The sequence below is a fragment of the Mytilus galloprovincialis genome, chromosome 14 (assembly GCF_965363235.1).
Source record: "Mytilus galloprovincialis chromosome 14, xbMytGall1.hap1.1, whole genome shotgun sequence".
Taxonomy (NCBI): Eukaryota; Metazoa; Mollusca; class Bivalvia; order Mytilida; family Mytilidae; genus Mytilus; species Mytilus galloprovincialis.
This window is the reverse complement of record NC_134851.1, coordinates 45,466,746-45,493,978: the sequence shown is the minus strand read 5'-3', so window position 1 is coordinate 45,493,978 and position 27,233 is coordinate 45,466,746. Positions and strand designations below refer to the sequence as shown.

Here is a 27,233-nt window from a genome sequence, read left to right as displayed (position 1 = left end):
GTCACCGACACATTTTTTAAACTAGATACCCCAAAGATGATTTTGGCCAAGTTTGGATTAATTTGGCCCAGTAGTTTCAGAGGAGAAGATTTTTGTAAAAGATTACTAAGTTTTACGAAAAATGGCTAAAAATTGACTACAAAGGGCAATAACTCCTAAAGGGATCAACTGACCATGTTGATCATGTTGACTTATTTGTAGATCTAGTTTTGCTGAATATTATTGCTGTTTACAGTTTATCTCTATCTATAATAGTATTCAAGATAATAACCAAAAACAGCAAAATTTCCTTAAAATTACAAATCCAGGGGCAGCAACCCAACAACAGTTTGTCCGATTCATCTGAAAATTTCAGGGCAAATAGATCTTGACCTAATAAACAATTTTACCCCATGTCAGTTTAGCTCTAAATGCTTTGGTTTTTGAGTTATAAGCCAAAAACTGCATTTTACCTCTATGTTCTATTTTTAGCCATGGCGGCCATGTTTTTTGATGAAATGGGAATTAAAACACAAACTTTATTCTAGATACCATAGGAATCAATCAGATGAAGTTTGGTTTGAATTGGTTCAGTAGTTTCAGAGGAGAAGATCTTTGAAATAGTTTACGACGACGACGGACGACGGACGGACGGACGACGACGGACGCCAAGTGATGGCAAAAGCTCACATTTCCTTTTAGGAAAGGTGAGCTAATAAAACCAATATTCAAAGATTTAATTACAGCGTTGAATTGGTAACATTTTAGAATAAATTAAGTTTATTCAAAGGATCGATAAGTTTACCAGGATCGTTTCACATAGTTTGGTTCGACTCGGTTGGGCCTCTTTACCAGCACAGAGTAGTTTATATGTCTCTAATAAGTATTCGCTCCTTTTTTGTGGGGTTTGTTTTGCTGAATTTTGTGTTTTCTGTTTTGTAAACATGTTGTTTTGTTGTTCTTCTGACTTTTCTCTTGTCATGATTTTTGTCTGTCCTTCTCCAACTTGAAAGTTGGTCATTCTGCACAGTTCGGCCGATCTAACTCTCTAATGTAGGGTACCGGAATCAGCCGAGGTTTGCCGATTGTTGATTTTGAATGTCGTATCCGTTGCTTTCTTTTCAATTACTTGTAATTGGTTCATCATTATGTATCTTTTCATACTTGTAATTGGCTCATGCATCAAAATCAAAAAGAAATACACATTTGTCAATAAATTTTATTTACATCTTTAAAAGAAAATTGAGCTACGTGAATATAATAACTACGTTTCAAATAAGACAGTAATGTATAATTGCATAACAAAATCATAACAATGTCTTAAGGATGTTCGCTACTCGCTAACAAGTTTTTTATAGTATCGATTGGTAGATTAAGATATAACAAAACCTTAAAGAACATATAAGTACGAGAGGTCCGTGGTCTTGTTTTTGAGGTATAAGCTTTTGAAATTTGCCGGGAAATGAAACTCTAGATTTTTCATACATTTCATTTGCATTTAGCATTCAATTTGTTTAACATTTGAATATTTTTTCTTTCAAAAACTGAAAAACGATTATATTACATTTTCAAAAATAGCTTTTCAAAAATAATAATAATAATTAAAGTTATTATAAGAAAAGAAGGGGTTAGACGGCAAAATATTTAATAACCCTTCATAGATAAAACAAAAAAATTGTGAATATCTGACAAAGAGTAAAAAAAAAAAAAGAGTAACAAACACCCTCAATTATAAAAATGTAATAAAATCAATAAAAATATATTCCCATCTTTGATGATTTTTTTTGGCACAAATATTAAAAAAATGACGGAACAAAAGTTTTTTGTTTTCATTATGTTCCCAAAACAATTGAGTCAACTATATGTATGTATCACAATGCATTCTAATGATGTTGTATTCTGACGAGTAGGTATCCCAGTGGTATGAAAACATATGATTCATGTCACATACCAAAATCAGAAAAAAAAAGAAATCATGTCTAATGAACAAAACAATAAATTTACATATAAACAGGCAATGTATGTGCAAGTTATTATGCAAAAAAAACAAAATAATAGAAAATGACTGCAAGTATACGACCAGTAACATTTGTTTGGTCTAGCATGTTGAATGCAACATAAAAAAAAAACCCAAGACAACTGAATTATTATGAACATTTGTATCGTAAAAATAAAAATTACAATGTAGTAGTCGAGAACATGTAATTAAAAAAAAAACGATTAATTGATTGATTGATTGGTTCATTATTGACTACTTGGTTGATTGATTGACTGATTGATTGCTAACAAGTGTTTAACGTCGAAAAGGAGCATATACAAGATATAGGCGGAATCAAAGAGGTTTATCTGAACAATTTACGGTAAATTTTGGTTATAGAAAAGGAAAATACATAATTTTAGGTTATAAAGACAAATTAAAGTATCAGAAGTCTGTATAACTACAGTTTTTAAAAGAGATAAAATGAACAATGTTTTACCCCCCCCCCCCTCCCCCCTATGATTATACGATGGCTGCGGTCAACTCTCTACTGAAACGATTACAGTGGTCAATTCTCTACATGATGACAGTGATCAACCCTCCACACGATTGTAGTAATCAACTCTCTACTCAACTATCTACATGGTAGCAGTAATCAACTCTCTTCACGATTACAGTGATCAACTCTTTACACGACGACAGTGGTCAATTATCTACACGATTACAGTGATCAAATCTTTACACGACGACAGTGGTCAATTATCTACACGATTACAGTGATCAACTCTTTCCACGACGACAGTGGTCAATTATCTAGACGATGGCAGTGGTCAACTCTACACGACGACAGTGGTCAATTCTCTACACGATAGCAATGGTCAACTCTCCACACGCTTGAAGTGGTCAACTGTTTACACGACGACAGTGGTCAACTCTACATCATGAACACTATTGTGGCAATGGTCAATTATCTACACAATGACAGTGGTCAACTCTTTACTTCAACTATCCATTTGAGCTAGAAGCAATTAAATACACTTAAAAATAAAACAAATAAAAACATGATATAAAAGATAAGATACGTTTCCATATCTATAAATGATGTATAAAATTCCACATCACTCGTAAAAGTTAAAAATAAACTTAACCGAAATTGGTTAAACTTTTATAACCATTCATCGAAATTGGTTAAACTCCCTTGGAATCCCGAGGAGAAATTGCACATTTTGGCGCAATTCGTAATTTTAGTCTGAAATCGATTCACGCGGAGGTTTATTGTCAATGAAAATCGGATCCAGAGTGAATGTACACACCGTGAAACAGCCTCAATAAATTGTTCCACAGTACTCGAAACTCTCCGCGGATTTCGGAACCCTCCGTGGATTTTGGATCGGGATACCTGCTGTATGTTGTTTCGACTATTACATGACTATAGAGGATACTAAACGAACATTACTACTCATAAAAATTGCGAAAACATAAATAAATTTCAATTTTTTTTAACCAAATTGCAAAAATAATACACATATACAAAAATTACACTTAAATGCACACGAAATACACATTGAAAAGTATAAAAAGATTGGTCCCTTTCCAGCAAAAATTTGTTATAAAAATAAAATGTTTGGCCATCTTGAATTATTCCTAAATATAATATATAATATATATACATACAAAACAATATATAAACATATACATGGTATATAAATGGTCGATTTCGTGATAACATCGGATGGATATGAAATAAAAAAAGGCCAGAAAATGGCCGGGATTAAACTTTGAACCCCGTTGAATTATGCATGTGCAAGATGTGTGTGAAGTGGAATGAATATTACAAATTATTATACAGGACTGTGTAAGTATATGAGAAAACGCATGGCACATGTTAGAATTTATAAAGTCATAAACGTGTTAAACCTTCAATCATCAGACCAAATAGGATTTTCTGCATTAAGCTATTTCAATTTGAAACCTCAACAAATAGTTTATTTTCCCTTTTTAAAAGTTAATACCACACAATGACAGTGGCAAATATTACATTCATATCTTAATAATATTGACTTACTTACAAGTTGAAGCCAAACAATTATTTTAGAAAATAAAAATAAATCATGTATATTCTTTTTAAATCATGTTAATTTTCCATAGTTAATAAATTCCTTGAACGCTTAAATGCAAAACAATTCGTAAAGTAACGTGTGTGATGTCGGAAGTTCGCTTGTCATGTTTTGGGATTTTTATCAGATTTTCGGAATTCTCTGTTTTTATCCATTTGAATGCCTTAAAAAAATGCCAATTGACCCCCATTTTTCTTTTTATAAATCTTTTACATGTGAAATGACAAGCCATCTGTAAACGTCTTATAATAGAATTTTATTTTTTTAATAGTTTTTGAGAACTTAAACTTGTCAATGATAAAGCTATGAAAAGTCAAGAGAGAATATTTCCCGTCAAAATTTAAAAAAATGGCTAATATCTGGTGTTCTCTGTTAAACGTAAGTGAACAAAATGGCAGCAATTTTAAAAATTGAGATTGCTTCCTTACAATTATCTAAAAAAATAGTTTAACAAAATGTAGAAACCTGATAATCATTCAAATAAAAATAAAAATCTTCGCCTCTCTATTTTTGACAGTAATACTTATAACCTTAAATGAACATTTCGACTTAAAAGACTTTTCTCAGTACTGAATCTATGACACATAAACATAGGTTACAATTTAAGGTTACGAATTTAACCTGAAAAATGGAACAAGTGTCTGTTTCAATGGTCAATAACCGACAGGTTCGTGAACTATTTGTTCTACGGGTCACCTAATTCAACATGTAGTACTTGAAATGTTCCTTTTACATGTTTTAATTAATAAAACATCTGCAATTTACACCGAAAGTATTTTTTTTCTGTTTCTACAACGGAGTTCCTGATTCCACGCACAATCTATGGCAAATTAATCATAAGTCAGTAATTTTTACGAAAGTATTTTTTTCAATATTTACAACGGAGTTCCTAATTCCACGTACAATCTATGGCAAATTTATCATCATCAGTAATTTTTATAGAAGGTATATTTTCTTTATCTACAACGAAGTTTTTACATGTCTTATAATTCCACGAAGAATCTTAAAGATGGCAAATTCATTAAAAATGCCCGCGTCTGTTTTCAATGTCTTAAGAGACGTCATACGGGGTCTTAGATATATAACCGTCATTGTTTATCTTTCCATTTTTTACGGGTTCAGTATCTATTACTTCCGGTTTCTTTGCAGTTCCATATTCCTCTTTGAACAATTTCCATAAACTTATAACAAGATCACAGAGCACCATGCCGGAACTATTTTTTTCTATCACACGCAAGACAAAAATGCCATCATTTCTTAAATAATCGTCAGCAAACTTTCTAGCTAACTTTTTGTCAAATCCCGTTGAAATCTCGTTGCAAAGGTTCAAGTATTTTTTCACATAGCGAGTTCTGTTCTCTTTGAATAAAGTGTAATATAGCCATGAAGCGAAATTAAAGAATGTGAGGAAAGCCATAAGAAACAACCAGAACCATAGAAAAATGAAAATTTTCTCGTTGAAAAGGTTTAACGGCAGGACGCATTGAACGGTGTAGCGATGGTGATTGCTCAATTGTCGGATAACGAAATCACACAAAGTCACGCGAGGAAAACGCGGTGATGGTGTCCATTCTCCATTAGTAAAGAGATAGCTCATTACTTCGAATCCAAACACATTGTAGTCAGTTGCCATAAAAGCATTCAGAAGAAAGAACTGCCCGACTACATTTGCTGCATATAAAAACTTTATAAAAATGTAATATCCAGTTAAAAATGTGCCATCACGTTTTCCTAAACAGAAAATAATGACGCTGGAAACACGCCGACGCATACGTACGAGGGCGTTGTCATGGAAATCTCTTTGGCTTTCAATCCATCGGTGCATATACTTTGCAATGTGCGATATATTTTTCAGTCTGTCGTCAGGTGCCGCCATGAGAGTAGACTCTGACAAAGTGCAAATTTTGTCCATATTTATGCCGGAATATCCATTTAACAATCTCCATGCTATATTTGGTATTTTGAACATCAACGCTTGAAACAAAAGAATTATCGGTACCCACTGGTAGTAAGTTATTTCCGCGTCCTGTCTCGTTTCGATGTTTTCTGGAATAACATCACCTTGGGGAATGTAATATGTGTTTGAAATCCAGCATATAGATTTGGCGTAGGAATTAAATTGTCCTGTGAATTCTGCAGGCGTCCAACACTGTATAGCATCGCCTAATATATATTGACCGGAAGTGACTACAACTGCAAAGAGTGCTAATAATAGAACTGTCCATATATGGTTCACTCTATCTATCCAATCATCGTCCGCAGACCCGGAGACACTACTCCAGGACACAATACTCCCCAATGCCCCAATCCTGAAACAAAAAAACATAAATGGATTTAAATATCAACCAGATGCTCCGCAGGGCGCAGCTTTATACGACCGCAGAGGTTGAACCCTGAACGGTTGGGGCAAGTATGGACACAACATTCAAGCTGGATACAGCTCTAAATTTGGATTGTGATTAAATAGTTGACACAGCATAGGTGTCTGACACAGAATGAATGTGGTCTAATGAACTTAAAATATTTTTTTGGCCTTTTAGCAATTCACTATGCTGTTGAATATTAATCCTCTCAAAAAAATGTTTGAAGAAATTTTCTTTTTATTTATGAAATCTGAAATGAGAAAAATTTAACCCCCCCCCTTTTTTTCACATCCCCCTTTCCCTTTTTCCAAAACTGATCTCAATTCAAATTTCTAATGGAGTTTGCAACAATAACTACTCATTTAAATACATCATAAAATATTAAAATGTAACAAAAGGTGCTTGTTATCACTGAATGGTAGAGATTGTTTTAATTTATCAGTTGGTAGTAAAAGTGAATATACATTGTATATTGTATAAAACAATGATTTAAGTTGATTCAACTACTATTCTGGACAAAGAAAGATAACTCCAATCAATTGAAAATTTCTTGCTATTGCACAATATTGTGCAATTAGATATTTCTTGCTATTGCGCAATACTGTGCAATTGAAAATATTTGCTATTGTGCAATACTGTGCAATTGAAAATTTCTTGCTATTGCACAATACTGTGAAATTGAAGATTTCTTGCTATTGCTGAATACTGTGCAATTGAAAATTTGTTGCTATTGCACAATACTTAATATAATAATTTTGGATCCTGATTTGAACCAACTTGAAAACTTGGCCCATAATCAAAAATCTAAGTACATGTTTAGATTCAGCATATCAAAAATGCTCAAGAATTCAATTTTTGTTAAAATCAAACTTAGTTTAGTTTTGGACCCTTTGGACTTTAATGTAGACCAATTTGAAAACGGGACTAAAAATTAAGAATCTACATACACAGTAAGATTTGGCATATCAAAGAACCCCAATTATTCAATTTTTGATGAAATCAAACAAAGTTTAATTTGGACCCGATTTGGACCAACTTGAAAACTGGGCCAATAATCAAAAATCTAAGTACATTTTTAGATTCAGCATATCAAAGAACCCCAAGGATTCAATTTTTGTCAAAATCAAACTAAATTTAATTTTGGACCCTTTGGACCTTAATGTAGACCAATTTGAAAACGGGACCAAAAATTAAGAATCTACATACAGAGTTAGATTCGGCATATCAAAGAACCCCAATTATTCAATTTTTGATGAAATCAAACTAAGTTCAATTTTGGACCCTTTGGGCCCCTTATTCCTAAACTGTTGGGACCAAAACTCCCAAAATCAAACCCAACCTTCCTTTTATAGTCATAAACCTTGTCTTTAAATTTCATAGATTTCTATTTACTTATACTAAAGTTATGGTGCGAAAACCAAGAATAATGCTTATTTGGGCCCCTTTTTGGCCCCTAATTCCTAAACTATTTGGGTATAGTGCGAAACCAAGAAAATGCTTATTTGGGCCCTTTTTGGCCCCTTATTCCTAAAATGTTGGGACCAAAACTCCTAAAATCAATCCCAACCTTCCTTTAATGGTCATAAACCTTGTGTTAAAATTTCATAGATTTCCATTCACTTTTACTAAAGTTAAGAGTGCGAAAACTAAAAGTATTCGGACGACGACGACGACGACGACGACGCAGACGACGACGCCAACGTGATACCAATATACCACCAAAAAATTTTCAATTTTTGCGGTCGTATAAAAAATACTTTGAAAATTTGATACATGATAAGATGCAAAACATTGATGAAAAAAGTAAACTTTATTTATATAAGAATCTTAAACAAAATTTATGTTTTGAAGACTATTTAAGAACACCAAACTTTACTTATAGAAAATTAATAACAAAACTAAGAATTAGTGACCATAATTTAAATATAGAAAAAGGCAGACATACTAATATTCCTAGAGAGCAGAGATTATGCCTTAAATGTAAAACATTAGAAAACGAAAAACATTTTATATTAGATTGTAAATTAAATATGGAACTAAGAAATAACTTTTTTAACAATCTGGATTTAAATTTTTCTGTTAAAGATTTATCTGATGAAGAACAGTTGATTTTTATACTCAATCCATCAACACCATCACAAGTAAATAAATTGGGGTCCTACATCAAAAGATCATTAACACTGAGGAATATTTACTGTAAATGAATGATTGTGTGAAATATAGTTATATATTGTTTATTATTTTGTATGTCACAAACTTAATGTTTAAAGTTTATATGGCAATAAATATTTGAATTTGAATTTATAAATTTACAAGTGGAGTGAAAACAAGAACATGTAAAACTGTGAACTATAATCTTGATTATCATGATTATAGTTGCTTACAAATGATACCTTCGCTTTCAGTATTCTGTAAACAGGAAGTTGATGAAAGAAAAGAATCGGAAAACGCGTTACAGGGTAGGGTAATAAGGTGTATTCACGTGAAAATTGATAGCATATTTTAGGAAGCTTCTATGTGTATTTTCCTAGAAAAATACCACGAAAACTTACATGACCATTACGTTTAGAATATATAAGTATTTGGTCAACAGGAAAATGATGAGTGATGAACCTGAAACTTCGTCATTCGATAAAGCATGTCTACACGAAGCCCGACAGAAGGAAGCTTTTATTTGTAGTTTCAACGAGGATTTGATAATATGTACTTGCATACGGCCGTTAACAGGTCGGGATAATAAGTATATCTCTTTACATAGCTGATGTATTTTAACTTGAAATACCGTTTAAAGGTTCATTATCTGCGTTCATTCCAGCTAAGATCTAACAGAAACGTTAAAGAGCTGATAAAATTAAAAAGGGAAAAAAGTATAATCAAACCATTACAAGGAAGTAAAGCTATACATAGTAACATTCCTAACATGAGAAAAACAAATGTTGGTTAAAACTACACGTATGCTGGCAGTTGTCGGCAATGAAATTTCAATGGCATTTTTACATTCGGTATACCTGTTAAGAGATGGATGAAAAGGCATTGAACGTATGAAACTGATTTAGATAATGGCAAAACAAATTATATAATTAACAGCTGTAGGGACTTATATATATCTTGTTGTCAATTATACCATATATATATAGAATGAAATTCAAAACAGTGTGGTTGTGGCCATTGATTGACACATTAAATTCATCCATTGGCTGGGACAATTTAGGTGAACGTTTGTATGTAACGACCACTGCTCACTATGTACTTTTAAAGACACTTAAACTATGGGGTCACCAAAGGTTCTCAACACCTTAATAAAGTAATTCGAAAAATTAATCAGAAATAACACGATGTTTTATTTTATATCAATTATATAAATCAAAACATAAAGGTTATTCCTGATTAATTTTTCGAATTATTTTATAATTAAAGGCGTTAAGAAACCTTTGGTTGTCTCACAGTTTAAATGTCTATCGTAGGTACGTCGTGAACAGTGGTCGTTACAGACAAACGTTCACGTAAATTGTCCCAGTCAATGGATGAATTTAGCCACACTGTTTTGAATTTCATTCTATATGGTATAATTGACAATAAGACAATTCTCCACAAGATACCAACAGACCTATTTATATATAGAAGTAAACAACTATAGATCTTCAGCAACGAGCATTACTATACCATTTGACCAGCAGAGACCATGCAATTTTTGCTCTATTTGTGATGTCAATGATGAATTTCATGTCATCTTCCATTGCGAAAAATATTATATGGGAAAAAAGTTCTTTCCCAAAATACAAAGCTTTAATATGTACTAAATCCATCACATTAAGTACACAACTAGGTTCCATTTTAAAACGGTCAGTTGGAATGACGACATGATTAGTCTAGGCGAAAACACTACCACGAGACCTTAGAGGCGGTTTATAGCAATAACGACCTTTTTTAATGATAAACTTATTGAAATAAGAAGATGAGGCATGGTTGACAATGTGACAACACTCCACCAGAAATGAACTTGTGTATATGTTAACACTGGGATTATTATAGTATAATTGTCACATGTTAACAACTATTGGGGACCATACATGCCATACGGCCTTCCACAATGAGCAAAACCCGTGCCGCATATGCAACTTATTTAGCAGACTTAAAGGATCCAATGTTTTATTAACCAAGTTTAAAAAGTCTCACCACTTATCATTGCTTTAAAAAAAAAACACAATAAAGAAGGATATAATGTTTAATAGATACCATTAAATATTTTGTAATACTGTTTAGGTGTACATAACACTACATTTAGTAAAAATCAGTCAAACGTTATAATCACGTTCTATTGTTAAGGAAATATTAAGCTTCTCAATGACCAAGTTTTTGACAAACTGCTAAAGCCAACGACATTTTCCAATAAAAATATGTGGTTCAAGTTTTTTTGATTATTTTATATTTTTGTAAAATGTCTGAAGTTTTTATGAAAATTAAACAAGGTGTTTGGTACCACCTTAATATATCGTCTCAGAAAACTTAACATTGTGTAAAATAATTTCAAGATGAGATTGTTTAAAGGTATGCAGCCTCCTTAAAATCTGAAGCAGGTTTTGTCAACCTGACCACAATACTTGTTATCTATACTATTAAACGAGAAGACCTCATTTTGGGTGTCGCTTCTCTTCTTTCCACAATAAATTAATCAACACGGCTCTGTGTCCTATAGGTACAGTGCATAGTCGCATTTGTCATCCATTTATATGATTATTCAGATTGAGTTATTTTGGGAGAAAAACGAGAAAAAAGGCATCCGGATATTGTCCCGTCATTGGACGAAATTTTAAGTCAGATTAGACTTCCGGTTTGCGTTTTTCTGTATACTTTGAACATACATATACTACGAATAAAGTGTATTTTAATTCGTTTTTCTGTATACTTTGAACATACATATACTACGAATAAAGTGTATTTTAATTCTATCTGCTATCATTTTCAAGTTTACTATCCACGGCGGTCACAGAGTTTATTAAATGGAGAGGGTCTGTATACTATATCAATTGACCACCATGGATCGATTAGGCAGCAACCATTTGATTTTCTGGGGGGGGGGGGGGCTATGGTTTTTTTTTCTAGACAAATTTGCGGCGAAAAACAATCTATTTTATTCTCGACAAATCGAAAACAATTTTTTTCTTTCAATTTTAGCATTACATATAGTGGCAGCTGAGGGTGAAACAAACATTTTTTTTTTTTCTCAGAATCAAAAACAAATTATTTTTTTCTCCAAAAACTGGAAACAAACTTTTTTTTCCAAAAAAAAACCATAGCCCCCCAGAAAATCAAATGGTTGCAGCCTTAGTAACTTTGAATTTATATAGTGATGAATGTTCATAATATACAGATAAGCGCTAAAATTATTCATGTGAACTTTTGATACCTTTTCTGAAATTCTCCAGTCATTAAATCTTTTACAAAATTCATTTATTATCATTCAACAACAGAAAAAGATGTGGTATGATTGCCATGTTGAGACAACTCTCCACAAGAGACCAAAATGACACAGAAATTAACAACTATAGGTCACCGTACGGCCTTCAACAACGAGCAAATCCCATACCGCATACTCAGCTTTAAAAGGCCCCGAAATGACGATGTAAAACAATTCAAACGAGAAAACTAGCGGCCATATTTATGTACAAAAAATGAACGAAAAACAAATATGTAACACGTACATAAACAAACGACAACCACTGAATTACAGGTTCCTTACTTAAATGTTCATAACATACTAAATGTATGTTCATATTGAAATTGATAGAAAACCAAAAATTGGGAATTTTAGAAATGAAGGAGGAGGGATAAAAAAAAAACATTTTCCTGTCCCCAATAACCTATGACTTATGATACATTTGCTGAAATTCTCCAGTCATTCAATATTTTACAAAATTCTTCCAACAACACTTTACATACTTTAAACTACGCTCTGAATGCCCGCGATTTCGCGGGTGTGTTCTAGTTTATATAATACATGCACAAAGTTATCGTCATCCGATAAGAGATTTAAAATCTGTTTTACATTTTTCATTGTTTCACTTTATCAGCAAAATATTACGTAACTCTTGAAAAATATGTTTATACTATCAACCGTAGCATGACACATTAAATATACTTTTATTCTCACAGCAACCTGTTTTGATTTTCAACTGAGCAACCATGTATTCTTTAGTAAAGACACTGTGTTTGAGGGTTTAAAAGGGGCCTTCAATTTTCTAATTCTTTCTTTTCTCAATTTTTCTTTCTTCTTTGTATTTTTGGTTCATTATTCTTTATTCTTTAAATTTAAGCACCCTATTAACGATATTTTCTATTAAATAAAAAAAAAATCACGCCACACTGAAGCGGAACCAGGGGAATCGTAGAAGGCGATACGCTCCTCGTTTGATCACCAAAAAAAACAACAAAAAATTCATGTTTCCATGATCATGGTGATATGTGAAAATGTTTAGTATAAAATTGTCATAAAATGATACCGCCCAACTTTCAAAAATCCAAAGTCCATCTTGCTTTTCAAGTATGCATCATACCATTTACATGTTTTTTAAACGAATAAAATGCACAATGACATGCAAAAAGAAAAGACAAGTTGCTTTCTTTAAAAAAAGAAATGCAATCGTAAACCCAAATCAAATGCTTGTTTGGCATTAAATATTAGATAATTGTTTAATAAAAATGTATTGTTTTATATTATTTTCGTGGTAAAAGAATTAGATTGTTGGATAGTTTTATACCGGTAATTTGGGGGCACTGTGTGGCCTACTGATCAGTGAGATGGCTAAAAATCTCCTTCCACTGTTTTTCATTTTCGAACTTAGGCAGCAACTATTTGATATTCTGGGGGAGGGAGGCTTTGGATTTTCTTGGAAAAAAAATTTCTCTCCAGTTTTTGGAGAAAAAAAAATTGTTTTGGAATCTGAGAAAAAAAATGTTTGTTTCACCTTCAGCTGCCACTATATGTAATGCTCAAATTGAAAGAAAAACATTGTTTTCGACTTGTCGCCAAAAACCGAAAAAAAATTAGATTGCAGTCGAAAAACAGTTTGTCCGGGAAAAAAAATGCATACCCCACCCCCGAAAATCAAATGGTTGCTGCCTTAATGTATTAAAGCCGAAAATCCATCATCTGACCGTCTTCAAGGAAGAATAATTATTTATTTTTGTTTGACGAACATTTTGAAGAGCCTTAATTACTGCAGGAACATATAGTTAGATAATCTGTTCCTTGACCCATATACCTATATAATAGAAATTATTTTTTCTTATCTCTGTCTGCATCTGTCATCACTCGGTGTCTATAAATAGACATTTGATAGCTATCGCTAACCCTGTCAAGTCTGCTAAAATTGCATGCCTGATTAATTTTAAGGTTATCGATCGTAATTTTTTTAAAAGCGGCACATTCAATTCGTTATTTCATTGCTTGAAGTATTCTTTCTTTCATCTGCATAGTAAAATGTACTTTTCTAAAATATATTTTAGATTCAGATTTCAGTTTTAGTTTTTTTTTCTTCATATCTAATATCTACTTATTCAAGCCTCGGTCACACCTTATCGGATAGCACGAACGGACGGCTAACGGGTGAAAATAAAAGTTATCCGTTGACAAACTTGTTATCCGTTGGGAGTCCGTTGATGTACTGACCGAATAAAACAGACGTGTAACGAATGCATAACGGACACACACCGGATATAACGTACGAGAAACGGAAACGTACCGGGCAGAACGGATGTCGAACGTACATCCAACGGACGAGTACCGCATAAAACGGACACATAACGGAAGCGTACCTGATAAAACGGATGAACAAGATATACGGAAAAATTAAAGGCGACAATAATAACACATGTAAATCGCATAAATATTCAAAATGTTTCTGTGTAACTGTTTTTTGTTTGTTCTTTAGAATGCCACCAAAGGGCAGTGTCTGGCCTGAAAAAGATGATTGATTGTGAAGACGTGCCCTTACTCTAAGATCGATTATGAATAATAAGAATTCACGAACCTTAAGAAATCTGACGTACCAATAATTGACAATTCTGACCCAAAGTTTTCCATTGGCATTTATCCGTTTCAGATCCGTCCATCATCCGCTTTATCCGTTATACGTCCGGTAGAAGTCCGTTTCTCATTCTTTCAACATCCGTTTTGTCCGTTTAACGTCCGGTAGAAGTCCGTTGGTGAATTTATCTTCCAGACCTCCAACGGATGTATAACGGACACGTAACGGATACAAAACGGAAACGAAACGGACGAATACCGTACAAAACGGACGGCTACCGGGCTTTCAACGGACATTTAATCCGTTGGACGTCCGTTCAAAGTTTTGAACATGCTCGAAAATTTCTACCGGACAGAGCGGACGTCGACGGATAAAACGTTCGCTAAACGGACATGCAACGGATATTGACGGACGTCTAACGGATAAGAACGGACGTCTAAAGGACATAAACGGATTGAAAAAAAGTTATCCGTTAGGCATCCGTTCGAGCTATCCGTTAAGGTGTGACCGAGGCTTCATATTTTGATAACGAAAAGGATCCAGATTTTTTATTTTAATCAAGGAGGTTATATTACCTCCTTGTTTTAATAAAAAGGAAATAATGTTGCAATATTTAAACAAAGAAAATAACTGTATTTCAATTTGCATTTTAACGTTATTTTCAATAAACGATTATTTTGTTTTGAAAAATCTTCGTTTTTAACATCTATTCAAGGAAGTATATTAGATTATATACGTCCTTGGTCTATCCTAGACGTAAAATTTTGATAAAGTGCAAGAAAGACTACCTTTTAATTTCAGCATGAAAAACCAGATGCTCCGCAGGGCGCAACTTTATACGACCGCAGAGGTCGAACCCTGAACAGTTGGGGCAAGTATGGACACAACATTTAAGCTTGATACAGCTCTGAATTTGGATTGTGATTAAATAGTTGACACAACATAGGTTTCTGACACAGAATGAATGTAATCTAAGAATTAAACTTAAAAACTTAAAATTTTTAAATTGGACATTTACCTATTATGGTCCAATATCCAAAATCTAAATACATGGTTAGATTCAGCATATCATAGAACCCCAAGAATTCAATTTTTGATGAAATCAAATAATGTTCAATTTTAGACCCTTTAGACCTCAATGTGGACCAATTTGATAACCGGGCCCAAATATTAAAAATCTAAATACATGTTTAGATTCAGCATATCAAAGAACCCCAATAATTCAATTTTTGTTAAAATCAAACTAAATTTAATTTTGGACCCTTTGGACCTTAATGTAGACCAATTTGAAAACAGGACCAAAAATTAAGAATCTAAATACACGGTTAGATTTGGCATATCAAAGAACCCCAATAATTCATTTTTTGATGAAATCAAACAAAGTTTAATTTTGGACCCTTTTCTTGGTTTTTGCACAATAATTTGTGGTCATACACTTGTGTTAAAATTTCATAGATTTCTATTTACTTATACTAAAGTTATTGTGCAAAAACCAAGAAAAATGCTTATTTGGGACCTTTAATTGACCCCTAATTCCTAAACTGTTGAGACCAAAACTCCCAAAATCAATCCCAACCTTCCTTTTGTGGTCATAAACCTTATGTTAAAATTTCATAGATTTCTGTTTACTTATACTAAAGTTATTGTGCAAAAACCAAGAAAAATGCTTATTTGGGACCTTTAATTGGCCCCATATTCCTAAACTGTTGAGACCAAAACTCCCAAAATCAATCCAAACCTTCCTTTTGTAGTCATAAACCTTATGTTAAAATTTCATAGATTTCTGTTTACTTATACTAAAGTTATTGTGTGAAAACCAAGAAAAATGCTTATTTTGGCCGTTTTTGGCCCCTAATTCCTAAACTGTTGGGACCAAAACTCCCAAAATCAATCCCAACCTTACTTTTATGGTCATAAACCTTGTGTTTAAATTTCATAGATTTCTATTTACTTATACTAAAGTTATAGTGCGAAAACCAAATGTCTTCGGACGACGACGACGACGACGACGCCAACGTCATACCAATATACGACCAAAAAATTTTCAATTTTTGCGGTCGTATAAAAAATTGAAATAGCCTGCTTTGTATATCATGTACATCTTCCCTTGACTCAGAATCTTAAATGAAATGTTAGTAATGCTATTTTTATAGATTTTAGTTTTGACAAATCTCGTTTCGAATATAAATCAAATGGTTTACATGAAATCTTATCTCATATCTAAAATCAGCTGGTTTAAACGTTTGACTCTAATTGAAGTAACTACGCATATATGTAAGGTAAATATTATAGCAGCTTGTAATTGCGTGCAAGGCAGTATTCAAATGCTCATTAAAGTAGCTTCTGTCATAATGAATTCCGCATCATTTGTAACATATCTCTATAGCAACTTAAAGATGCTAATGCGTAGGTCAATTAATAAGCTATTGCGCATGTACATGAAAGATGGCCATAGAAAGAACAGATATATTCCGAATAACATCCGGTGTTCCGAAAGACTACGGACATCGTCCAATATATACTGCGTAAACCCTCAGAGGTTTACGCAAAAAGAAAAGGACAGACTGAGTGACCGGCGGTTAGTTGAAGTGGATTCAGTGCATAACGCACTTAAAAGTATGTTGTCAATTGCAATTTGAAAGTGTTTACCTCAAACTGCCCTATAAATAATTAGGATCGAAAAACTTGACTAATGTTAATATTATTTATCACTTGAAACTTTAAACTTTATAACAGTCAGCTTGTAATTATTTGAATACGACATGTTACTACTTAAACTTGTGACTACTAATAGCTTCCGGTAGGCAATCGACAGCTTCCGGTAAAACGGACTGTGATGATTTTATAGCTAGTGTATGTACTTTTCCTGAGATCAGATTTTAAAAATATTACACAATAACACGACAAATCTCTTAAAATTTAGATACGTGAATCTATAAATGATCTGTCTCAAGTGTTAGGGTGTAATGTCGAAATGTTGTTTGACCGAAATACGAATCAAACCGAATGAACATTTATGAGCCAAATTATTAGGTTCAAACTAAAAACTCCAAAATTTATTTCGTTAAAACGTTTACCTCTGATTCCGTAATCAAGTAACAGTTTTCTAAAACAACAACAACAACAACAAAGAAATAGAGATAGATGCAGATGGAATTTGTTGTTTCTTGTCAAGTAGCAAATATTTGGGGCAGATCAGGCCGACAACATGCTAATATGATATTATTAATAATATTAATAATTGTATTAATATTGATTTTAGGAACACTAAGATACATATCATGTCTTACAAGAGGCAATATTTTCATAATTATCTCAAGATACACAAATGTATAAACAAATATAGAAATGGTGATTTATACTGCGAAAGATTTATGACGTCCCAGTTATCCATGTAAACGAGGTTGCTGTTATATGAAATTGAATTCTTTGATTTGCGTTTTAACGTCAAACCGGCTTTCAAATTTGATCTTGTAATTGTAACAACATAGATAAGTAAAAGAAATAATGTATACTTACATTATCAAACTCTAACTATTTTTTTCCAATAGTCAAGCATATTTATTGTTTTAGGCCATCACTCATCTCGTGTTTTGAAATGGTACTTATTGAAAATGATTTTAAAGGAGAACAAGTTAACTTTATTCTTATGTTTCATAGGCATCTGTAAATGAGGCTCGTCGTGGGAGTTTAGATTAGGTGTCAACTGACCATAAAGCTGTATTAAAATATTATTCAATTTCTTCTTTTTTTTTAAATGATTCAGATTTGGCACTTGTCTAAAATATCTAATTATACAATTTTTTTTTACACTAAATTAATCTAAATGTCTGTCTTCCAGATACCCCCTCCCCCTCACATAGAAGAATCAAAATAATTGGTTCTATTAAGATTAATACGGATTAAATCATATAGATTTGTGTATTTCCCTTGTAAAACAAAGCGCTAATCTGCCATAGCGGGGGTTCAATTTATTTACGCTTAAAATAAATTTCGATTGCACGGTTCTAAATAAGATTACTTAATTAATCCTTCCTACAATATACATGTATTTAAGGATTTTAATTATAACGTATGTTTGTGCCAAAGTGTGGTTTAGACAACTACTCCTCTCGTGTTTTGAAATGGTACTTATTTAAAATGATTTTTAAAGGAAAACCACTTAACTTTATCCTTATTTTTCATAGGAATACGCACTCGATAATGTCCGTGTAATTATTTTTGTATTAAACTGTCCCAAGTCAGGAGCCTGTATATTCAGTGGTTGTCGTTTGTTTATGTGTTACATATTTGTTTTTCGTTCATTTTTTTACATAAATAAGGCCGTTAGTTTTCTCGTTTTAATTGTTTTACATTGTCTTATCGGGGCCTTTTATAGCTGACTATGCGGTATGGGCTTTGCTCATTGTTGAAGGCCGTACGGTGACCTATAGCTGTTAATGTCATTTTGGTCTTTTGTGGATAGTTGTCTCATTGGCAATCATACCACATCTTTTTTATATTGTTTGTTATATTTGAGTCTTCATTAAGCAGTCTTTAGAACTGAGGGGGTCAGATCCATGTCAGACAAGCTCGTGATTGTGTTTTATTTATACATCAATTTATAATTTGAACTCTTAAAATATGTTCTATTATATTGTATTATATAACAACCCAGTGATCAGTTCTAAACGCCACTACTTTTTCTGTTTCTTAAAATAAGGTAAAAAATACATATTTAATAATAATAATAATAATCTTTATTTTGTCATATAAGTAACATTATACTTGTGACATAAACAAAAGTAACAACAACAATAAAATAACTGAGTTGAACACACACATATCTATATATATACAAGTAAAACTAACTAAGAGTCTCTTGTCGTCAGCTCTAAAGACTGTTTTATTAAGGAACCTGTTTTTCACTTGGTTTCATATTAGAAGAGTTTAATACCTGTCTCCTGGCATAAACAATGACATAGGTATATACTATATATTGAGATTGTTTAAACTGTCCTGCATGTACTTATATACAAAGATGTCTGACTCTGGAGTAGAATGGAGCTCAACCACACATCTCTAGGATAGGTTTAAACATTTATCATCATGGTTGATTGATTGAGTGTTGGTTGCTTTACGTCTATCAAATATTTCATGTAACTATGTTCAGGACGAAAACAGGTAATTAATAATAAAATTTAATACAATAGGTATGTGTTGTATCTATGATGATAAAATTTAGAATGGAAATGGGGAATGTGTCAAAAAGTCAACAACCCGACCATAGAACAGACAACAACAGAAGGTCACCAACAGGAGTTTATTTGTAATAATAGAGGCCATCCGGGATGATGGTCGGAGAAATTTACCGCTCATGCATTGTTATCCGTCCGCCCGCTTAGCGAAAGATAAAGAGTATCTACATGTATCATGTAATTTTAAGAACCCCAAACAGAGCCTCTTTTACGAATTTAATACTTTTATTTCAAGAATGATACCTTGTTCTCATTTACCTGTCATACATTGTAATTCCCCCGCCCGCTAAGCAGGAGATAAAGAGTATCAATCGTGTAATTATAAGAACCCCAAACAGAGCCTCTTTTACTTGTATAAAGTAAAAACACAAAAAATACTGAACTCCGAGGAAAAGGAAAGTCCCAAATCAAATGGCAAAATCAAAAGTTCAAACACATCAAACGAATTAATAACAACTGTAACTATAATACTTCATTTCAAGAATAACCCGAATAATTCAGTCTTTATGATATATTCCGCTGATCTAAGATTACTACATCAACAAGTAGGAGCGATCGATTACAAAGAGGGACTGAAATATACGGGTTATTTCAAGAATGATACCCTTGCTTCCATTTACCCGTCATGCATTGTAATTACTCAGCCCGCTAAGCGGGAGATAAAAATAGTATCGATGGTGTAGTTATAAGAACCCCAAACAGAGCCTCTATTTCAACATGTTCAAGAATGATACCCTTATTTTCATTTAACCGTCATGCATACTTTAGCCCTTATGGTATCAATTATTTTAGGCGCCATTTTTAATTATTTTAATGGATATCTAATAAGCAGATGTTAACCCCGGTAACCTTCAAGAGGTCATTAACTGGACAGATTGACCATGTAATGAATCAGAACAATGAGTTCCTTTATTTTTATTGCCTTTCGATCGATAAATGTGTTGTTTGTTCTATTTAATTATTTGCCAAAACACCTGACACTTGAGACCAATTGATTGTCGACACTCCAGATTGGTGCAAAATGATGATAAATTTAATGGAGTTATTCAAGAACTGTAACCACATACGCAGTCATAACATATTAAACCCGTATAGATGTGCCTGTCCCAAGTCAGGAGTCTCGTTCTTTTTTTGTACATAAATTAGGCCGTTAGTTTTATCGTTTGAATTGTTTTACTTTGTCTTTTCGGGACCTTTTATAGCTGACTATGCGGCATGGGCTTTGCTCATTATTGAAGGCAGTCCCGTGACCTATAGGTCTCAATAGATGTGTAATTTGGTCATTGAGAAGAGTTGACTCATTGGCATTCATACCACATCTTCATGATCTTCGGTTTTATAACCAAATTAAATCAGCGTATATTCCGCTGCTTGTCAACGTCTACATCCTCACGGGCGTGCGAGAAACGGACAAAGAGACCGAGAGAGTAACCACAGTTACTGTATCAATGAATTATTATTATTGGTAACACAGAAACTATGTCCTGATTAATAGAACATTACAACTAGTCCCAATTGTCAGTTCATCATATGACATAGAAAATTAGAAGTTGTCCATCAGCCACTAGTGATATGCCATCTTCGCAAGCCAAGGGTTACGACCCAGTCATCTCCAGACATGCAAGAAGACAAGAGGGACCGGATCGTTAAACTTGGCTAGCAAAGATTGGGATATATCGAGTGCTCAAAATGCAACTAGCAAGTTATTCACAACTTGAACATCAAAATTAATTGTAATTGGAATCATCCGTGAGATCAGCCGATATCCATAAAAGTCTGGCTGCTGTTCTTTATTTTTTAACCCCATTTTTCTCTATTCTTTATACTTTTTGGATATATTGTTTTTTATTTTGTATATTTCAGAACCAAATGATCTCGTATTCTTTATTATTTAGCATGTTTATTTTCCATTCTTTATTTTCTTTTTTTTATATTTATTGTTTTGTCCATTATTCTATATCGTCTGTCAACCCAATCCGGACCCATATATCGGACATTCATTGCACGTTTTCGTATTTTCGTAACATTTTTAATAACCGTATTATTCAGCATATTTTCTTTTTTATTTTTTAGTTAAGAATTAGTTTGAACTAATTTATCATGTGTACATCAATTCGCATCCATATCGACCCTATACAGTGTTTTTGTAGAAACAAAAACAAAAACCCACTTTGATAAATATGTTCTGTACAAAACCACAATGACCCTCAATACTACATTAACTGAGAGTACATTGGCAAATTCTTGCGCGTATGATTTAGTAACATAATATTCTTATACTTGTGAAATTCATACTATTAAATGATTTAAATCACTTTCTAATGTATCACAATTTTCAGTTGAGGTTTCATGCCAGATGTAACACTCGTTTTTGCAGACGTTGAAGGTATCGAGTTCAAATTAAGCGGAGGATAACGAGAAAACGAAAGTTACTTTATTTTTTGAGAATTATAAAAGCAGGACATATATTGTTATCTACATGTACGTCCGAACCGGATAAAACTGGAAATCATATTAATATACTTTCCTATTATTTGTTAATTTCTGTGTCTTTTAATCACTTGTGAAGAGATGTCTCATTGGCCACCTTACCACATCTTCTTTTGTATATTTAACATGTTTAATATTGATTGCTACAAGGAAAATGAAAATGAAATATTTCACAAGGAAAAGGAAAACTTTCAAAGGGGAAAGGAAAACGTTCACAAGGAAAAGGAAAAACGTACATGGGGAAATAGCTTACTAGGGTTGAAGTTCTTGTCATTATCGTCATTCTTTTTCCTGCTTTTTATGGAGAAATAAAATGGTTCTTAATTCCATACATAAATATACACAATGTATACTATACAATTATTTGTACGAGCTTTAGAGACAGGAAGAAAAGCAAGGCTTGCTTGCCCAGCTTTTCTTCTGATGAGTAGCGAGTACATGTATTGTTCTATACTACAATTTATACACGACACTTTAATGTTTAGTTGAATAAATTCAAATAGTTGTCTCTGATTTTAAAAAGAAATCGACATAGTTTAAGTGCGGACCGAGAAGAGGACATTGAAATGAACTATCAATTTAAGCCAAAGAAATATTCACATTACCGTTTGCTCAATACTAGCATATGGAAGCGCAGTAACAGGTCACATTATTTGTTAAAGTGCCAATACAACAAAAGTTTGTTTGTTATTTGTACAATGATTGGCTGATTGCAGGATAAGATGAATTATTATACGCATGAGAAATTTGTCAATGGACGTTAAACAAGAGCAATCAAGTTTCCAATGTGAATTATTAAACTTTATGTATATAGATTATCATGAACAAAATAAACAGTACAAAGTTATTTCAACAATCATGACTAAACAAATTGAACTTTCCATTTAACACTGGTTATCATTATCTACCGAGCGGAATAAACGACGCAAATAAATCAACTCGTATAAACTCGGTAGATTCCGCTCCTCCATTCCATCTTACCGATAGATGGAGAGTTGCGGATTCATCCGAGGATTGTCGATTGTCAAGAGATAGTTGAAAATTGGATTTGTCAGTGATGGTCCTATTTCCGCTCTATTTTTCATTTCGGGATCCTCTTGATTCGTCTAAATGATACACACCTTCAAACATTTGAGGCAAACATTTGTTTGGCTGATGTAATAATTGAGTGTTGCCAGACCCTGGTAAGCAAAGCGGACACATGATATATTTTGCAATCAGATTTTTTTTCTCACTTTTAAGTGAAATATGTCCTTCAATCATTATTCAACTAACAAATGAAAAGAATTGGTCATATTAAATTTACGCAACGGGGAAAGAATGGCTATTTTTGTTTCAGTATTAATCATATATATGCGTCATTTTGAAGTGTTTATCCTGTATCATTTTATGTAGTAATGTTAATGAAGTTGGATTTTCTTTACAGCATCCGGATTTGTTTTTAACTGGATGAAATTGTGTTATTTAACAACATCCGGGTTTGTTTCGAATTGTCGTGCGAGATAATTATATGACGAATCATACCAATCAGACAATTTGTGAAGGGGTTCTTGTTGCTGAATTTTGTGTTTTCTGTTTTGTGAACATGTTTTTTTGTTGCTCTTCAGCCTTTTCTCTTGTCATGAGTTTTATCTGTCCTTCTTCAACTTGCAAGTTTGTCATTCGGCACACTTCGGTCGATCTTACACTCTAACGTAGGGTACCGAAATCAGCCGAGGTTTTCCGATTGTTGATTGTGAATGTCGTGTCCCTTGCTTTCTGTTCAATTACTTGTAATTGGTTCATGCGTCTTTTCGTTACTTATTTAATTGGTTCATGCGTCTTTTCGTTACTTATTTAATTGGTTCATGCGTCAATATGAAAAAGAAACACACATTTGCCAATAAATTTTATTTACATCTTTAAAAGAAAATTGAGCTACGTGAATATAATGACGTTTCAAACAAGACAGTAATGTATTGCATAAAAAAGCATAACAATGTCTTAAGGATGTTCGCTACTCGCTAACAAGCTTTTCAAAAGACTAATATCGATTGGTAGTATAATAAATAACAGAACCTTTAAGAACATAAAAATATGAAAGGTTCGTGATCTTGTTTTTGAGGTATAAGCTATTGAAAATTTGCCGGGTAATGAATCTCTCTAGAGTTTTCATACATTTAACAATTGCATCTTGTTTCTTTCAAAAACTGAAAAAAAATGACTAGGATTATATAACATTTTCATGGCCTTTCAAAGTTTACGTTATAAAATTATCAAAAGAAAAGTAGGGGTTAGCCGGCAAAATTTTTAATAGCCCTACATGGATAAAACTACAGAATTCTGAATATCTGACAAAAAGTCAAAAACAAGAGGATCAAACATCCTTAATTATAAAAATGTAATAAAAATCAATAAAAATATATTCCCATCTTCGATGATTATTTGATGCTATATTGTATGATCTATGAATAATGAATTTTTGGCACAAATATTTAAAAAATGACAGAAAAAGTTTGCTTTTAATCATGTTTCAACCAGGTGCTCCGCAGGGCGCAGCTTTATACGACCGCAGAGGTCGAACCCTGAACAGTTGGGGCAAGTATGGACAAAACATTCAAGCATGATACAGCTCTGAATTTGGATTGTGATCAAATTTTTGACATTACATGGTGTTTTTTTTACACAAAACAAATGCCAAGATTTTACAAATCAATTAAAGATTTCTTCTTCAAACTTTTTAAATCTAAAATTAAATAGTTGACACAGCATAGGTTTCTGACACAGAATGAATGTGGTCTAATGAACTTAAAAGGTTTTTTTTGCCTTTGAGCAAATCACTATGCTGTTGAATATTAATCCTCTCAAAAAAATGTTTGAAGAAATTTTCTTTTTATTTATGAAATCTGAAATGAGAAAAATTTAACCCCCCCTTTTTTTTCACATCCCCGTTTCCCTTTTTCAAAACTGATATCAATTCAAATTTCTAATGGAGTTTGCAACAATAACTACTCATTTAAATACATCATAAAATATTAAGATGTAAAAAAACTGCTTGTTATCACTGAATGGTAAAGATTATTTAAATTTATCAGTTGGTAGTAAAAAGTGTATATACATTGTATATTGTATATAACAAAGATTTAAGTTGATTCTGGACAAAGAAAGATAACTCCAATTAAAAAAATTCTTGCTATTGCACAAATAGGATATTTCTTGCTTACTATTCTGGACAAAGAAAGATAACTCTAATTAAAAAAAAATTTGCTATTTCACAATATTGTGCAATTAGATATTTCTTGCCATTGCACAATACTGTGCAATTGAAAAGACTTGCTATTGCACAATACTTAATATAATAATTTTAGATCCTGATTTGGACCAACTTAAAAACTGGGCCCATAATCAAAAATCTAAGTACATGTTTAGATTCAGCATATCAAAGAGGCCCAAGAATTCAATTTTTGTTAAAATCAAACTTAGTTTAATTTTGGACCCTTTGGACTTTAATGTAGAATTTGAATTTGAAAACAGGACCAAAAATGAAGAATCTACATACACAGTTAGATTTGGCATATCAAAGAACCCCAAGGATTCAATTTTTGATGAAATCAAACAAAGTTTAATTTTGGACCCTTTGGACCTTAATGTAGACCAATTTGAAAACTGGACCAAAAAAACTTCAATAATCAAGAATCTAAGTACATTTTTAGATTCAACATATCAAAGAACCCAACCGATTCATTTTTTGTCAAAATCAAACTAAGTTTAATTTTGGACCCTTTGGACCTTAATGTAGACCAATTTGAAAACGGGACCAAAAGTTGAGAATCTACATATACAGTTAGATTCGGCATATCAAAGAACCCCAATTATTCAATTTTGATGAAATCAAACAAAGTTTAATTTTGGACCCTTTGGGCCCCTTTTTCCTAAACTGTTGGGACCAAAACTCCCAAAATCTATTCCAACCTTCCTTTTATGGTCATAAGCCTTGTGTTTAAATTTCATAGATTTGTATTTACTTATACTAACATTATAGTGCGAAAACCAAGAAAAATGCTTATTTGGGTCCCTTTTTGGCCCCTAATTCCTAATCTGTTGGGTCCTAAACTCCCAAAATAAATACCAACCTTCCTTTTGTGGTCATAAACATTGTGTTTAAATTTCATAGATTTCCATTTACTTAACCTAAGGTTATTGTGCAAAAACCAAGAAAAATGCTTATTTGGGCCCTTTATTGGCCCCTTATTCCTAAACTATTGAAACCAAAACTCCCAAAATCAATCCCAATCTTTCTTTTGTGGTCATAAACCTTGTGTCAAAATTTCATAGATTTCTATTAACTTAAACTAAAGTTATGGTGCGAAAACCAAGAAAATGCTTATTTGGGCCCTTTTTGGCCCCTTATTCCTAAAATGTTGGGACCAAAACTCCCAAAATCAATACCAACCTTCCTTTGATGGTCATAAACCTTGTGTTAAAATTTCATAGATTTCTATTCACTTTTACTAAAGTTAGAGTGCGAAAACTAAAAGTATTCGGACGACGGACGACGACGACGACGACGACGACGACGACGACGACGACGACGACGACGACGCAGACGCCAACGTGATAGCAATATACGACGAAAATTTTTTCAAAATTTGCGGTCGTATAAAAACAAATGAGTTGAGGCTTCAACTATCACGGTGCATTTTGAAGACGCTGCATCCTGTCTGAACTTTTGCTTTCTTGTTACATCGAACACCAGGAGACTAGTATGTATCCCAGTTGTATAGAAAAAATAAGATTCATGTAACATACCAAAATCGGAAAAATAATAAAAAAAAAATGGGGAATGTGTCCATGGGACACATATGATGCCCCCGCTTGCATATAATGTTATAAAGGGACATAACTCAAGAAGCGTAGAAGTGACACCATTAAAATTCAAACTTGAAAAGCATTGTGTATAAGTTTCATAACATTTGGTTGAGAAAACTAAAGTTAGAGAACGGAAACCAATTTTGGGACGTACGGAAAATGGTTAAACTTAATGCCCCCTCCGCTCCGGCGTC

The 27,233-nt window shown here is 32.8% G+C and overlaps 1 protein-coding gene across 2 annotated transcripts in view; it reads right to left on the bottom strand.

Annotated features, from left to right (window-relative positions):
* Positions 1-1,184: 1,184 nt before the first annotated feature.
* LOC143059452 (innexin unc-9-like) overlaps positions 1,185-27,233 on the bottom strand; it is a 38,227-nt gene continuing 12,178 nt past the window's right edge. Inside the window, exons 1-2 of one of the 2 annotated variants that reach the window (XM_076232952.1) lie at positions 17,984-18,107; positions 1,185-6,383 (exon numbers count right to left, since the gene is read on the bottom strand). In XM_076232952.1, the coding sequence (XP_076089067.1) occupies positions 5,126-6,383; positions 17,984-17,985 (1,260 nt within the window). In that variant the 5' untranslated portion in view covers positions 17,986-18,107 and the 3' untranslated portion in view covers positions 1,185-5,125. Of the gene's footprint in view, positions 6,384-17,983; positions 18,108-27,233 lie in introns of those variants that run through there. The other variant, XM_076232953.1, reaches the window with a different exon arrangement.